We start from the raw sequence: 16,456 nt of genomic DNA on the forward strand, positions 1-16,456 counted from the left end.
GCTCCTTCAGATGCAGCCAAAAAAGAATGCGTCCTCCTTTACCTGGGCCGAGAAGGATCCATCGGGTGCATCCTTCGCAGTCCTACGTATTCCGACATACATCACGCGCCGATTGAAATGAGATGCCGGACTCTCGAGCGGCTGAAGAAAACACTTTAAATGTAAAAGTTTTGGGTTTTAACTTAAAAAAACAAGAGGGGCCTTGATGTGACCTTAGTTATGCTAGCTACCTGTTGCTAAGCGACAGGAGCGGCGTTTGGTGACGCAAGGTTGAAGGCGGGAACAGCAGGTAACCGTCTCATTTCAGTTCGCCTTCTGCACAGGCAACGAATGACTCATCCTCGGCAGACCGCCTCCTTCGACGGCTGCAGCCCGTGGATTGCCTGGATTAGGACGCAGCTAAACGTGTTGTTTGTCTGTTACATATTAAACAACATAAAACATCTTACTGAACTTTAAAGGCGCCACCGCAGGTTTGTTTAACTTAACGGACATGACCAGGCTAGCCGTTTCCCCGTTTCCTGTTATTGTGCTAAGCTAAGCTAACTGGCTGCTATAGCTGATATTCATTTATTCAGTGACACACCACTTTGAGTAAACACACGCCTCTAAAACATGTCTGGCATCCCATCAGACTCCGTTTGATCTTTTCAAACACATAATCTGTGTACAGTAACACCTCCTCTGTCCCTGCATCACCGGGAGAACAGCTACAAGTGTCGGCTTCTTCACAGTCTCAGATTCAGCGCCGCCTTCTCCGTTCCAGGTTTTATTTCAAGAGTCCAAAAACAGAAAGAATCCCGTGCTAGTCTCGTGTAAATGTCCACTCGCAGGTTTGTATCTCCTAAAAGTGAGTCAGTGTTTCGCTCAGCGGGACGCGATCCCTTCATCCCGCTGCCCGTCTCGCCATCAGGAGTTCAGTCGTCTTTGTTTGTAGTTCGTTCTCTGCTCCAGACGGTTGTTATTTTTGTCTCAGACAACAGACAAAAACAGAAAGAGAGCCATCTAATCTGACTCCTGACCTCTGACCTCCAGCTCCTGATTCTGCCTCTCCTTCCTCCTCCTCCTCCTCCTCAGGCTTCCTGGCCTCTTCAGCAGTGTAAGAGTGTGTGTTCAGGTCAGCGGGTTTTGGTCTGTGCCGGCGTCAGCGGGCGTCTGGAGGACTCGTTCCCTGTTTCGACCGGTTTCCCCTCCGATCTTGTCTTCCTTTCTCTCTCTCTCTCTCTCGTGCTCGATCATTCGCTCTCTTGCTCGTTCGCTCGCTCGTTCAGCCTGGGCCCAGACTCCAATCAGCGTCTCCTGGAGGACAGAGCAGACATTTACTGCAGACGTGCTGAGCAACTTCTGTGTCCTGAAACCTGCCTGTGACTTTATTAAAGTTTGTAAGATTTTAAATCATTTAAATCATGTTTTTGATGCCGTTTGTTGTCCTGAAGTTATGGAAGTGTATAAGTGCCGAGCATTGAGAAAAAATCAATCAGAGGAGGAATTTTTTTTTCAGCATAATGTTGAAATTTTGATTCTAAAAAAAACATTTAGATTTTGTCTTTTTTCGAGCCTTTATAGAAAGTTTTTTCGACTTTATTCTCTCTCTTTAGTAGAAAAATGAAGAAAGACCGTTTGTCATATCGCTTAACTGCAAGAATGTGTTTGATATGGATTTATTTTGTGGAAAAGTTCATTTCCACTGAGAAAAAGAGATTGTTTTGGTACAGATACCAGAACTTTTTAGTTAAACTGATTAAAAAATGCATCCAATGTGTCAATATTTGTCTTAAAGAGACGCACAAACACGACAATCTTTTCTGACTTCCTGTCTGCGGCTCGCAGCTCAAAGCTAACCGCTTTAAAGGATTTTAGTAGGAACCAAACAGGAGGAAATAGTGCATTTGCTGGGGACTATTTCCCGAGGCGGATGAATGCACATTTGCTGCTGTGGTACGTCTTTGGGGCAGCAGGACGGTGTGTTTGTAGTAATGAAGGAACATGTCAGTGCAACAGAGGAGCTCATGGTGTGTTTGAATAGTTTATTGAGGAAGAAGAAACAGAAATCAGGCACATTGGGGTTTTTAATGGGGTCTATTTAGCATCATTAAAATATATAAGATGTGACAGTCGTAGGGAAGGTATCTATTCCTCCTTAACTTTTGTTGTCCCCCTGTATTTCCATTAAGACCAATATAACAAAACGTGCATCAGGATGAAGACAACTCCAAAGCTTTCTCTGCATCTGACCACTGCAGAGATTAAACACTCCCACCATGTGCGTTTGTGCTTTAGGCCGGAGATATTCTCGCTTCTAACTACGCTTTCGCATGCGCATGATGGCTGCCACGTGCTCCCTGCGTCTGTTTGGAGCGTCGGCTGTGCACGTCCTCAAACTTTAAGTCGAGGTGAAATTAAAAATGTCATTTTAATCCTTTCAGATCACATCCTCGGTAATATTGTGCATCTATTTGACAATATAGGCCAAAAAAAATACAGAAAATCCATTTCCTCGTATTCTTATATCAAAATCAGATAATTTTTTCTTCATAAAACTAAATTTCACACGTGCTTACGTAAGTTAGCACCAAACAATTTCAACCAATCAATCTGCAACATTTAGCCGCAGAGCACCAAGAACGCTCGGTCAGTTAGCTAGCTACTGCGCTGTGGAGAACGTCTGTCTACGCCCACTTCTCAACGATCAAATCAAATCCCTCTAATGATATGTCCCGCCTGCACGTCCTGTTTCACTCGGAAATACGTCACGATACGGAAGCTAGGTACTCTCGAAATGCTGTTTCATCTCGACTTTAATGCTACGCGTACGCGAGATGCAGTCTGCATGAGCAGTAGGGGCAGTGTAGAGGCAGAGGGGAAGTGACAGGGTCGACACAGCAGCAGGGACAACAACGGCAGAAAGTTCTGAAGACAAGCTGATAGACCCAGTCCCCAATTATCCACATCTGTACGATGTGTCGTTGCCGCTGCACAGAGACAAACATGCCTGTCAAACAGCTGCAGACAGATTTTAGAAGTCGGCGTGGAAACGTGTGAAACTAAACGGAAACAAGTCAGGGAGCGTTACGTCCGAGACGGAGCGGGGGCGGTTATCGTGATGTCAGAATGAACGTCACAGTAACCTCCTCGAGTGTCTGATGTTTACATCCCGCACATACGGGAGTTGCATACGGCCTGAGCTCTCTGGTGTGCCCTCTAGAGGTATCCTCCAGTAACACGCATAGTGCAGAGACAAGTATGTGAATGATTCAGTTCATGACGCGGGCGGTTGTGTACGCGAACGCAAGGTTAAAAACAAGAATATCTCCGGCGTTAGGTTCAATACATGCAGAGCCGGCTGTAAGAGAAGTTTATATTCCACATGTGTAAATTAATAAGAAGCAAGAAAGACACACAAGGTGCTGTTGATGTAAATAAAGTATAAACTTTAAATAATCTTTATTTCCAAATGTTTCTTGTACAGAAAATAAACTATGTAAAATAAAGTCTGAGCACCTGCAAACCAGAAAGTACAAAAATAAACAGAAACTCCTCGGCTAACTTCGTCCCTGTGATAAAGATTTATCTACTCGGTGACATGTGTGCTGCCTCTCTCCTGCTTGTCTTTCCTGTCTTGCCTCTCCTGCCTGTCTCGCCTCTCATGCCTTTCATTTCTGGCCCTTTTCACGCTGTTTAAAGAGACAGCGACGAGGTGGAGTCAGTACACACAGACAATGAAACAAAGAGCCCTGATCCAACACATTCTGCTGTGTGTGTTTGTTTGAGTGTCGCTGCAGTGATCACGGCTCTCGTCTCACCTTCCTCCAGTCTTGAAGATGAGGTCGGCGTTGGGAGCGCCTTTCGGGTGCTGGTAGCGAGGGCGGCGCTCCCGGTTTGTGTTGGCCGGAGCCGGACGCTGTGCGAGGGACTGCATCATCTCTGTGTCACACGAACACAAGGGAAAGAAGTCGTTTAATCACAACTGTTATTTTATCGACAAAACCTAAGTGTAAAATAAACTTAATTCTAAGCTTTGATGTGTCCGTACCCTGGTAGTCCTCCTGCTCCTGCCTCTCGTTGATGTCCAGTGTGAGCTTCTTCATCCTCATGCGCTCCTCCTGCTCGGCCTGCTGCTGGTTGAAGTGGTTCGCCGCCAGGTGGGAGGACAGCGGCACGTTCAGGATCTTATACTGTCGACCACAAACACACACATATAAGCACGACATGCACATCACGGACAAATTGCCTGACATGAGGTTCTGCTAGTTGTATGTCTGTTAGCTTTGGATAGAGACAGGTTAGCCGTCTCTCCCGTCCCCCGTCTTCATGCTACGCCAAAGTAAACAGCAGCCGCGTCATGCTTTGTGCACAGACACGAGATCAACCCTTAGAAAAAAGACATGCTTTCAAACTCGTTGAACTTTTCCTTTAAAGACAAAATAAACTAAAACTAACCTTGTCTCACATCAAAGCAAACTGTTTAAATATTGCTTTGGACCTTTAGTCTAACAAATGCTAATGCTAGTTAGCATTTAGCCACACTAAGCGAGTGCACACAGGTAGTAAGGACGGCCTTTAAGCACACAGGATGCTTTTATTCACCCGGTGAGGCGGCGTGTGTTTACAGAGGGAGAAAAGTCATTTCCTGTACACGCGCCGCACCAACACACCTACACAGATATCCTGTGTTCTCTCCAACCTTCTTTTGAATCAGTGATTTTTTCATTTGTATTTATTTTGTTGCCCGTGTGTGTTTGGCAGCTGTCCTTTAAACACAGCGAAGCCGCGTGGACTCGACGCTCCATTAAACCTCCGAGAACCTGGCAGAGAAGCCGGACACACCCAACGCTGCGAGAACCAGCCTCTACCCTCAAAACCCTCAAACCACACATTCCACCGCTGCAGCTCGCCCAAGCACACACACACACACACACACACACACACACACACACACACACACACACACACACACACACACACACACACACACACACACAAGTCCAGAGTCAATATTATTCCTGGGCTCAGTCAGACTGAAGAGAGTCTGTGACAGAGTTTCTGTACGAGACAGAAAGTGTAAAATCACTCGTCTGTTTGCTCTCAGATCTTTTTAAAGCAGCTCTCTTTCTTGTAACACTTTAGAAATTCTTCTTTCACTCAAGGAAAATATAGATGTGTCCATCACAAACTATTTCACACTAAAAATGATGCATGTACTGTACGACTTACATCCTCTGTGCACGTTACCTGCTGCTTGTTGCCCTTGCGCGTCAGCATGACGAACTGCATGGTGTCGGAGATGTCCGACTCTCCCTCCGCGATGCACGGCTGTCCGGAGCTCCCCTTCTTCAGCTGACTCTTCAGCTGCAGCGGGATCGCCACGTCCAGCTGGTGCACCTTCACCGTCTCGCCGCTGCGCTGCTGCAGAGACAAAACAAGAAGAGTCAACAGGGGATGTCGGGGTTAAAGATTAATGTGGTAAAACAAGCTCAAACTAATGTCGTCTAATATACACACAGAAAAAAAGGGGTTTTGTTTGGAAAAGACTTTTTAATGTATGTTTTCATAGATGAAGGTCTCAGGATTTTTCCACCTTCACTTAGATTGGAAGCAGATACACTTTAGGTGAGTCTCAAGACTTCTTACCTGCAGGTTCTCCAGCATCATCTTATCCAGAGCCTGAATGAAGTCCTCGTCCTCCGCGCAGGCCACGTGCTTCAGCCCTCCGCCTCGGAGGGTGACCTCCTGCACACCAATCAACACAAATCTTTCTATTAGCGTCGTGACGTTCATGAACGATTCGGTTCTTTTGAACGGCTCTTTCGTGCGAACGTCGGGAACCGAGTCGTAGGTGAGAGACGGTCTTTTTATAGTTGCCCCTAAGATTTCACGGCCCGCCCTCGATCCACTCTCCTTTATGACCTTCTGCACCTTCACCATACGAGGTCACGTGCAGCGGAATCATCAACATTATAACCCTCTGCCAAGTTTGTTGTTTTTTTGTTGACATCAATTATTTCCAAATCAATGACATTGATTAATTGTTTTTCAGTATTCTGCTGTTTCCTTTTAAATATTAAATGCACAGAATTTTAAATACCTGTGTGTTGACACGGGAGAAGAGAGTGTGGGCATGATTGTGAGTCTGACCGCTCTCTCACCTCGGATCTTTCCGAGAAGAGGAACGAGAAAGATCCGGCTCCCTTCAAAGAGCCGGACTTCCCAACACGACTTTCCATCAACACTTTTCATGAAATGTACTTTCATCTCTGCGAGTATCATGGACGTGTTCTTACATTGTTCTCCTCATCGGTCTCGTTCTCTTTGTTGGAGTCGGTCAGGTAGTCGGTGTTCTCTTCCTCCTCTTCCTCCCTCTCCTCCTCCTCATTCTCGGACCCTTCCTGTGGACACAAAGCAGCTTAAACTCAGCAAAAAGGATTCAGGATTATACATTACGAGTTGTGATAGAAACAAACATTTTAAATCGAACAAAGTCCTTTCATTATATTATATTGAATTTGGGGTTTAAAGTTCCCTTAAGCTTGAAGATGAGCTAAACCTGCAGAGCGTGGACCAATCACACGTTAAGATTGCTTATACCAAGTTTAAAAAACTGCTGAAGACTTTGAGCATCAGGAAGGAGCATCAAACGTAACGAGTTTGTTGAGGCGTGAGGACTGTTAGGTAGAGCTGCACAGATCGATTGATTAGAGGATCAAAAGACAATTTACTGCCAACGACTTTAATGTCTTTTTTTTTGCTGCTTCTTGAATGTGAAGATTTGCTGTGTTATCTGTTACTTATGAAGCTGACTGAAGAGAGTTTGGGGTTTTGGACAGAAGGAGTAACATGAAGCATTTTTCCAGCTTGCTCCGTTCGGTCATCAAATCATGATCCGCACAAGAGTAACAAGTCTCCACCCTGCACAGAACATCAGGGGTGGACACAATCACGTAGGTAAACTATCCGTTGTGAGGGGCAGCAATCATGTCTGTGACGAGTGGAGAGCTAGGACGACTCACATCCTCTTCTTGTTCGTTCATCTCGCTCTCGTTGCCCGACTGCTCCTCGGTCTCCGCCCCGCCCTCCTCGTCGTCGTCGCCGTCGTCGTCTTCCTCGTCGAGACCCTCGCCCTCGCTCATGGCACTGGAGCGGCCGTCCTTCCCCATCGCCAGGCCTTTAGGAAACACACACAGGAACAGGAATTTAAGGAATGAAAAGACTAACCACAGATGGTTATGAGAAATTATACAAATATCTTGGAGCCGAACCCAAACTAGAAATAGCACAAATATTCAGGAGGGAATAGTTGTCTCATTAGTGTGCTCTCCTGAATTACCAGCCAACCTGGCTGCTAATAATGCGACTAATTACGGAACCTAAATGTTTAAGTGTTATGTTATGAAGTCGAGCAGGTGTCCTGAAGCTGAAGATCCAGTCTCTGCTCTTTGTGTGACTCGAGCACTGAGGAATGCTGATCCTGGTATGAAAGGTGCAACAAAGGCAGCTCTGTTTGGCTTATGGGGGCCTCCATCAGCCTCATCAATCACTTTCTCTCTCTCATACACAGACACATAAGAAAGTCAGACAAACACTAGCTGTTCAAAGTAACTTATATGGACTTAGACGGAGCTTTGAGGGCCCTTATACTCCCCACTGTACTGCAGACTTCTACATAAAAGCGCTCTCTGTTTGTCTCTGTCAGTTAAATATGATCTGTATTTATGCATTTACTGCTTTGTCTCTTGTTTCTAAACATAACACTGGACATCCAGGACCTTTCTGTTCTCCTCCAGGGATGAATTATCCGTATATAAACAAAACTGTGGCTCGTAAATGCAGCTTGTTGTGAGGAGGGGTGATTGAGACTTTGCTCCGTAAACTTGTCGTATCTTTTATGCACTTTTAAGAGAGTTTGCAATTTAAAAAATTTGGCTAAACATCAAGCAAGTGGATCTCGATGCATTTGGCTTGTAAAGCAGGAAGAAGTTTTTAAAAAGGGAAAAGAAGAAGAGAGAAATAATTTATTAATCCCTGAGGGGAAATCCAATTTTCACTCTGTTTGTACAAACATGCCTCACACACACGCACAAACAGGAACCAGTGGACATGCATTAATGGAGAGACGTCAGAGTGCACCTCGACGGGGCCCAGGCACCTCTCCAGCTACCAGCCCCAATTCCACGCTTGGTCCGTAGCAGGACTTGAACCGGCCACCCTCCGGTTCCCAAGCCAAGTCCCCACAGACTGAGCTGCTGTCTACCCAACTCCCCCGAACAACTCCCCCTACTTTAGCAGCATAATAAATTCTGCTTTAGAAACCTGCGTCGAGAACGTCATCCATCCCTGACGAACACTCTCAGTCACACACTCGGTGTCTCTCTTTTCGAGGGCGGAGCTGCTGTTTACATTCCAAGTCAACACCTTGAAACTGCAAAACAAAGCCGATGTTCCTGATGATTCACCTGCTGCAACACGGACTCGTTTCCTTCTTCCTCCTCTCTCCCTCTTTGCACGTTCATTTCCTCCTGTCCTGACAACTAATAGTTCACTCTGTAGGAGAGCTCATCGCTGGGTGTTTATTACAGGTTGTATTGCAGCAAAGCAAAGCAGCTAGACACCCTATTAAATCACCTTACGTGCTTACATGTGCACTGACAGAGGTAAAAGAAAGGAAGTAAAATCCACTCTATGCTTTCACTGAGTCTGAATGTATTTCTCTCTGGGAGGTGGAGCTTAATCATGACCAGCTCTGGATTTGAATCCAGTACCATCCCAGTCAATCCCAGTAATAAAAACAGCTTCTACTATATTTGTGCAAAGTTGCTAGTTCTTCTGTAATTTTGATGCCATACAGACGCGTTCTTGCTCTCTTTAATGCAGGAGCTGTTTGCCTGCAGTGACATTAAACACACGTCACATTTCAGAAGCTGCAACCTGAGAATGTTTGTCGTGCTTATACGATTAAATGATTATTAATAAGTTAAAGAAAACAGTCAGATGCATGTTTAACTTTTGAAAGTAAAAGAGCAGAACAACAAAACAAGCCGAGACTGTGACCCCTCCTCTACTCTCTCTACACACACGGCTGTGTCCCTGCATTCACTTACAACACCACAGATGACATCTCTAGTGATTATGAGACTAAAGAGAGGAAGAGCGATACCTGGTGAGCTGGTGCTCAGACAATAACCTGCATCTCAGCACCACAAAGGCCAAGACGCTGATCATTGATTTCAGAGCGACATCCCAAAATCCTGATTATGCTCAGATGTCAATCAACGGTGACACGGTGGAGACAGTGCATCACGCAGGACCTCACATGGGCCACCAACACCACCGCTCTCATAAAGAAAGACTGCTCTTCCTGAGGACGCTGAAAAGGCTGGCGTGCCCCGACAACTGCAGGTGAACCTTCCACGGACGCACTGCAGAGAGCATCTCAAACTCCAGCCGGTCCTGTCCAGCGCAGAGAAGCTCGTTGAGGTTCTAGATGCCCCCCTAAATGCCCCTTATAACTGCCTCTGACCTTTGTTATTGCACATATGCACATGTTGAACCCCACTCCCACTGCCTCGTTATTCCTTTGTTTTAATGGCCGCTTATAACTTTATTTTACTGTTGAATTGATGGCAAGTTGCACGATCAATCTCTCAGTTTAATTCACAATTATCACTCCTAAAAACTCTGCACTGACTGGGCCCCTGAGTGACTGTGTGTGTCAGGTATGTGCGTGTTTCAATGAACACAATCGTCCTCCTACACAGCGGGGAATGCTGCTCAGCCGGGACGACAGAGAGCAGATCGACCTGCGGGACCGGATGCGGCGCTAACTCTCACATCCTTCACACAGACAGTAAATGACAGACGTTCATTTTTAGACGAGCTCCTACCTAGTTTGACGAGCACCTCCCTCTCCAGCTCGGTGACCTGCTTGGTGGCCTCCTCCAGGGAGCAGCTGAGCCTCATCTTGGGCCGGAGGAGCTCCAGGGTGTCTGTGATCATGTAGTCGATGTCGATGGGGAACGGGTGGTCCTTGGTCCAGACGTCGATGCTCTTTTTCCACCAGATGTAGCGCTGCAGACACGAACATAAAATCATTTGTTTCATGTAGGATTTAACTGGACTGGAGAGTCTCTTTGGTGAGAGATAGGGTTGATTACACATTACATTTAACAAAGTCAATAGATATGAATACAAAGATAAGACCTGAGGAGCAAAAGGAGAGTAAACCGACAGTTTAATTGCCTTGGATGGATTCAAGTCCAGAACAGACTGTCGAACACACCTGGAAGTAGATGAGGAAACAGTCGAGCTTCCTCTTGCTGGAGCCGCGGTCGAAGTACTGGCCGCAGGTGTCGAGCAGGGTGCAGACCAGGCGGATGCGGAACAGGTGCTCCGGAGGGTCCAGGGCGCTCGGGCTGCCGTCCTGATTGATCCCGAAGGAGATGAAGGAGAAGAGCGTGCGGAAGATGACGGCTGACTCCACCATGCGGTAGTTGTAGAGCTCGCCGAGGAACTTGGCGCTGCTGATGCGCCGCTGGTTGAACTTAGGCTGGTTGACCTGCGGATGGAGAGAAGGGGAAGACACGTTCAGATCCTATAGAGTAAAAAATAATGTTCAAATCCTCCAGTTAAACTTTGGTTAGTTGGACTGTTTTGAGATTATTTCCTGGTTAGATTTGAGGTAAACAGTAATTATGGTTTGTCAACACTGCTGTCGAAGTCGGAGCTGCAGATTGAACCACGTGGAAGCGTTTGAAGTGTTGTGTAAAAACACATGACTGCAGCTCAGGATGGAGCCAGGCGACATTCTCACGTGTTCTGCAACATGCAACAGTGTTCTTCACAACAACGACAGTAACCACGTCTGTCAGTCGACTGTCAAGCATGTCAGTAAAGATTTACAGCTCGTCTTCCTGTCCTCTCTCTAACCTCAGATTCAGTCATTTTGTCTCCTGGAAGAGGATGTTACACAAGTGTCATTATTACATCACCCCTCTCCTCTTACCTCCATGCCCAGTCTGATGTCCTCCAGCACCCCGTCCACCACGTGGATGCCCACGTCCTCCTGGTAGGCCACCAGGCCGGCCAGCAGGTTGGCCACGCAGTGGATGCTGTTGTACTTGACGTTCCAGATGTTGACCATGCAGCAGATCAGGTAGCTCTTCACCTCGGGGTCCTGCCAGGGCAGCTTTCTCATCTGCCTGAGCACCTTCTCAGTGGTGACCTTGGACAGGTCCTTGTACAGCAGCTTGCGGATGTACTCCTGCAGCGGCGGCCTCTTCTTCTTCACCGTCTTCTCCACGGGTGGAGGGTTGCAGTAGTAGTAGGCGTTCTCCACCATTGTAACGTAGCGGGCGTCCAGATGCTGAGCCTGCTTTTTACGCATCATTTGCTCCTGGAAAGAAGAAGAGGAGACAAAATATCAGCTGCATGTATTAAGACTACAACTATACATACAAGACTACATTTCCCATAACTTCTTGATTTCCCTTTTTTATAGGCTGATATGAACTCTAATAACGATATATCTGCAATTACATGTTATCAGCCTGTTGGCCTTTCTAATTTATTCCATTGTTGATGCAAAAAGGGAAACGACTGAGAAGATTTGGGGAACGAATGCTTCCTCCCATCAGCTTTATTTTCCGGTTTGACCAAAGTATTATGACGATGATGTTTACTGACCAGTAAGACGCTGGTACGCAGGTGAGAATCCGGGGATCTGAAGAGGAAGCGGCCGCAGGTCTCCAGCAGCGTGCAGGCCATCTCGATGTGGTGATGGGTGAAATCAGACAGAAGCATCTGTTGGGACACAAACACGAGTAACAGTCTTAATTCTCTATTTATACAAAATTATCAAGAAAGAAATCACACAGCTCTGAGATAAAAAACAATCAGATCTCAGATTTCTGCCCCACCTTGAGACAATGAAGCGTGTCCGTCTTTGTGAACATCTTGAACTTGGCGAGCTCCCCGATGAATCTGACCGTTTTGTTTTTCGTCTCGATGTTGATCTGGTCCTTCTTCCGAATCTACAACACAAACATTAGTGCAAGAAGATTATTGAGAAGAATTCAACTTAAAAGTTTGCTTCTGCAGAATTTTAAAACATAAGGTAGGCTATAATGAGTAAATAAGTGTGTTATTCCACAGATGCAACACTGGAGGACGTACATGAAACCTGAAGTCTCCCTTCAGCATGGAGCACAGGTCCTCGGCCACGTCGGACATGCATGGGTGAAGAGTCGCCACCAGGCGAGAGTAGAAGGGCAGAAGATCCAACCTGCAGGAAAAAGAGTCAGTAATAAGATATGATGAGGGCGCCCCCTGGTGGTGCGTGAAGGCACAACTTTATTCACCAGTTATTCTCTATGTGTGTCTTATTGATGAGCAGGTGTGTTGCTTACAGTGAGTTTATAAAGGCTAGAGCAGTTATATGTTACATGAAATCAGATGTTTAGCAGGTTGATATTATTTGTGCAGCTTTACCTCTGCCTGGGGACGGTGAAGAGAGCCCGGACGAGCTTCCTCCTGTTGGACTTGGTGTTCATGTTCATGCAGAAGTCCATGGCAGCCTGCAGGAGTCAACACAGGACTCATAACTGTATAATACTGTATGTAATATCTCATCATTAAGAAATAATCCTTCCACAATCAGGTCATGTCAATACAAAGAATTAAAGAGTCAGCATGGACGCAGTAGTTTCTGGTTACCTTGTCGATGAGGTCTCTGTTCACACAGTTGGGGAGCTGCTGGATGAACGCGTCCACAATGAGCTTCAGGTGGGACCCCGTGTTGGCCTCTTCGTCCTCTTGTTCTACACATATACAATTAAAAGATTTAGAAATAAAATACAAACATAAAAAAGCAGCTTCTTTTAGACATGAGACAGACATAACATTAAAACTCTGCAGGTGTTTTTGTGCACCTTGCTCATCCAGCAGTTTTTTAGCCAGTTCCTCATTTTCTGCCTCGTCGGGTCCCTCCAGCTCCAGAGGTTCGTCTGTGATGTCGAGAGCCTCCAACTCCAGCTCCAGCTCCTCTGTGGTGGTGGCCGAGTCCTTCCCCTCTCTGCCATCTGAAGCAGACAGCAACAACAAAAACACAGTCAGAATAAAAGTCTGTGTGAGTCTCTTTCCTCACCTCTCTGTGGATACATTCAAATATACCTTTAGCCTCGTCCTTGTCTTTGCCCTGGCTGCTCTTCTCGTTGTCTTTGAAGAGGATGGCGGGGACAAAGGCCTTCAGGTCCACCAGGTTCTCGTAGAAGTTACGAGCGTCCTCGTCCTCCCAGATCCCTCCCTCCAGGTCGTACTCTCCAGGCTTACCGGGGGTGAAAATGTCAATGCCAGGACCGTGCTCTGAGAAAGAACGAATGCAAACAATAAAAAAACAACTTAACAAAAACAACAAAACACTTCTATTAAACTACAACTCTAGGAAAGCGAGTTAACACACCCTCCTGCACAGTCTTGTCCTGAGGCAGCTCCGGCATGTTTTCATCCAGCAGATCAGCGAGGGACTGAGTGTTGGCCAGCAGCTTCTGGTAGGAGGTGGCAAACTCTTCATACTGCTTGTGTCTGTCCTCACTCAGCTCCCCTTTGGAATGAAGGATACGCCTGAAGAGGAGGAAATATTAACACATATTTTATTGGTGAATAACAGAAAGTGACCACGGAGCAATGAAAACATTTCCCCTTTACCTGTGGTCTGTTCTCACCTGTTCTGCCTCTCTGTGTTCTGCAGCTCCCGGTGGTCCTTCTTCAGGTGTTTGGTGAGAGACGTGAAGTACTCCCGCAGAAGGTTCTGGAAGGGCTGCTGTTTCTCCGTGCTGATGATCTCGCTCGGAGGGAAGGTCAGGCCGAACTTCTCAGCAGCCAGTTTCACCTTGCGAGGCATCAGACCGGCGATGTCGTCCCCGCAGTGCTTACAGAAGCTGATCACCACAGACACGTGTGTGTGCGTCTCACGGTCGGTCCCGATGATGTTCTTCAGCTGCTCATAAATCAGTGACAGACCCTCTTTGTCTGTGAAGAGGCCGACGATGGTGAGTTCGGCGATAAAACGCAGGTCAGTGCGCAGCTTGCTCACGTTGGGCGCCTTGTCCTCCTTCCTGGCCTCAAAGTGCTTCTTCCAGGCCTGCAACAGTAACGGAGCGAACTCAGTGTAGCGTTGGTGGAAGAGGGAGCAGAGATGAACAGCGCAGCCGACGTCAGAGATCTTCAGCTTGGCCTCCACGACAGAGCTCACAGCCTCACCAATGTACTTGCTGAGGTTCAGCGAGTTAAAGTCGTTGGAGAGCGAGTCTCGCTGCTGTTCGGTGAGAGTACGCAGCTTCTTGACAAACGCGGTGTTCTTTTTGAGGCTGGAGTCCAGGCGGCTGAAGAAAGCCTCTTCAGGTCGACCCTCTTGGGCATTCTGGTTCTTGCTGCGGAGCTCCTTCCTGCAATGATGACGCTCCCAGGCCTCCTGGTGCAGCTGGTGCCCCTCCTCCTTCTCTCTGCAGAGGGGAGGTAAAAGAAAGAAAGATACATGATGAAAGCAAGAAAGCAGACAAGACACGGTACCTGCACTGAGTTTTACTTTGCTGTCATGTTGTAAAGGTATCACTTGTGTATCAGCCTTTTCTAACAAGTCATACATCCTGATATCAACATCCTGATCAAACATTAAACAGTAATTTTGCTTTACACAAAACAAACAGTACTTTTACTTTTGGACTCTACAGATTTTTTTTCTTGGTTCATAGTCATAACACAGGTCTGGGATTTCTAAGCTGATTTACGAAGTTCACCATCACTTACTTCAGGAGAGCTGCCTCCTCCTCACGCTGTCTTTTGGCCTCCTCCTCTTGAAGCTTCTTCTCCTCCTCCTCCTGCTGTTTCTTCTCCTCCTCCTCTTTCTTCTTCTGTTCTTCCTCCGCCTTCAGCTTTTCCTCCTCCTTCTTTCTGCGATCCTTTTCGTCTTTCTTTTTCTTTTCCTCCTCGATACGCTTCCTCTTCTCCTCCTTTCCACTGTCTTTCTTACCGCTCATTTTAGCTTCGTCTTTTGGTTTGTCCCGAGCAGATCCCGGTCTTCTGTCACCGTCTCGGTCCTTCTCTTTGTCCTTGTTAGTAAAGGAGCAAACGTCTTTCTCGTCCATGTTTACTGAGCGCTTGCGTTCAGCAGGCATACTGAGGACGGACAACAAGAGATGGTTAACCCTAACCCGAAAGACCCCTCTAACTATCTGTATGAATAAATATCCCAACTGATGTACATAGAAAACATTTAAACCCACTTTCTTCCCAATGTTCACCTCATCTCTTTAAATTTATGTTAAAGCTTTATAACCAAAATTAATATTCTTATTATCAGTTTATTATCCGTTGTATACTGATGCTTCTTACCAATACTTTACACTATTCAAAATAATTTACCAATGTTATATATTTTCATTAGAATTCAAATACATGTTTTAGAGCATTAAGATGATTGGCAGTTATAAACCTTTCACAAAACTGTCAACATACTTTGACAAATTTTAAATTCATAATCGACATTAAAAAAAGCAAACGACTGGTTAAACAACGTTAGACCTACATGCATGAATGCATTGGAAAAATTAAATCAAATTAAGCTGGAAGTTAATCCTCTAACCAAACATTCCCCCGTTAGGTCTCGTTTGACAACACACCCACGCAGCAGCTTCCGTTAGCCCTTTAAGCTACATTACCTTGGTTAGCATGGTAACGTTAGTATCCTACAATGTTAAAGACAAGGGTGGCTTTATATTAGCATTATCTTAGCATCGAAGAATAAGGAGTCCGTCATTTGTTATTATAACGGCCGTAACGTCTCAAATGTGTATACGTATTTATTACAAAAAAACAGAGGTAGGATTCGCATAGCTAACGCCTTTAGCTAGGCCACTTAAATGCACGCATTGACACCAACATGTATAAATGTTTGAGAAGCGTTAGGTTGTCTTAAGTAGTCGTAGTGTAAGTTAAAACTAATATACACTTCAAATCCTTGCCTAAAAGTTCTCATTTTTGAGTGAATGTAGTTGTAAAATGAAATGTTTTACCTGCTACTTGTAGCAAAACAAACATCGGTCATTAGCACTGGTTTCCGTGTAAACCACGGAAGGACCCTCTCATAATGGTTCCGCAAAATATGCCTGAAACAAAATATAATTATTTGATAAATTTAAGTTATATTTTTTAAATAACTTCACGTAATTTAAAAACTGTATTGATATTCGTAGTTCGATGATATCGTAATATTATTTCACGCGTAAATTATTTTGAATTTTGATACACGACAACAGTTTTACATCAACAGGCAATGCCTACGGCAGCTATTCATAAAACAGATGTTCTTTTTTATTTTTACTCTCTAAATTGTCCCCTTTTTAATACTGTGATGAATAAACAAGTACATTACATGGAAAAACTGGACATAATAATAAAGAAGATATTA

The 16,456-nt window shown here is 45.6% G+C and overlaps 1 protein-coding gene across 2 annotated transcripts; it reads right to left on the reverse strand.

Moving 5' to 3' along the window:
• Nucleotides 1-228: 228 nt before the first annotated feature.
• Nucleotides 229-16,126, reverse strand: upf2 (UPF2 regulator of nonsense mediated mRNA decay). Of its 2 annotated transcripts, none has more exons than XM_069671066.1 (21): nucleotides 16,062-16,126; nucleotides 14,797-15,165; nucleotides 13,713-14,492; nucleotides 13,451-13,611; nucleotides 13,162-13,353; nucleotides 12,921-13,070; nucleotides 12,706-12,809; nucleotides 12,481-12,566; nucleotides 12,166-12,274; nucleotides 11,910-12,023; nucleotides 11,677-11,793; nucleotides 10,997-11,386; nucleotides 10,274-10,549; nucleotides 9,879-10,062; nucleotides 7,008-7,162; nucleotides 6,282-6,386; nucleotides 5,632-5,730; nucleotides 5,233-5,406; nucleotides 4,034-4,175; nucleotides 3,804-3,924; nucleotides 229-1,296 (listed from the first exon to the last, which is right to left on the reverse strand). In XM_069671066.1, exons 1-21 carry the CDS (start codon nucleotides 16,091-16,093, stop codon nucleotides 1,290-1,292), a joined length of 3,867 nt encoding a protein of 1,288 aa, XP_069527167.1. In that variant the 5' UTR covers nucleotides 16,094-16,126; the 3' UTR covers nucleotides 229-1,289. The 2 variants fall into 2 exon arrangements, with proteins under 2 accessions (XP_069527167.1, XP_069527166.1); XM_069671065.1 differs by having other exon boundaries at nucleotides 229-1,299.
• Nucleotides 16,127-16,456: the final 330 nt, after the last annotated feature.

The sequence above is a fragment of the Semicossyphus pulcher genome, unplaced genomic scaffold (genome assembly GCF_022749685.1).
Source record: "Semicossyphus pulcher isolate SPU_LCO1_2020_fin unplaced genomic scaffold, fSemPul1.0.p SCAF_20, whole genome shotgun sequence".
Taxonomy (NCBI): domain Eukaryota; kingdom Metazoa; phylum Chordata; class Actinopteri; order Labriformes; family Labridae; genus Semicossyphus; species Semicossyphus pulcher.

Bases quoted from the DNA above. Each gene is read 5' to 3' on its own strand.
- upf2 (XM_069671065.1), bottom strand. From the start codon at position 16,093: ATGACCGATGTTTGTTTTGCTACAAGTAGCAG. The intron at 12,275-12,480 runs GTAAAGCTGCAC...TTTTTCCTGCAG, and splicing joins TTCACCGTCCCCAGGCAGAG to GTTGGATCTTCTGCCCTTCT. The intron at 5,731-6,281 runs GTAAGAACACGT...ATTGGTGTGCAG, and splicing joins AGACCGATGAGGAGAACAAT to GAGGTCACCCTCCGAGGCGG.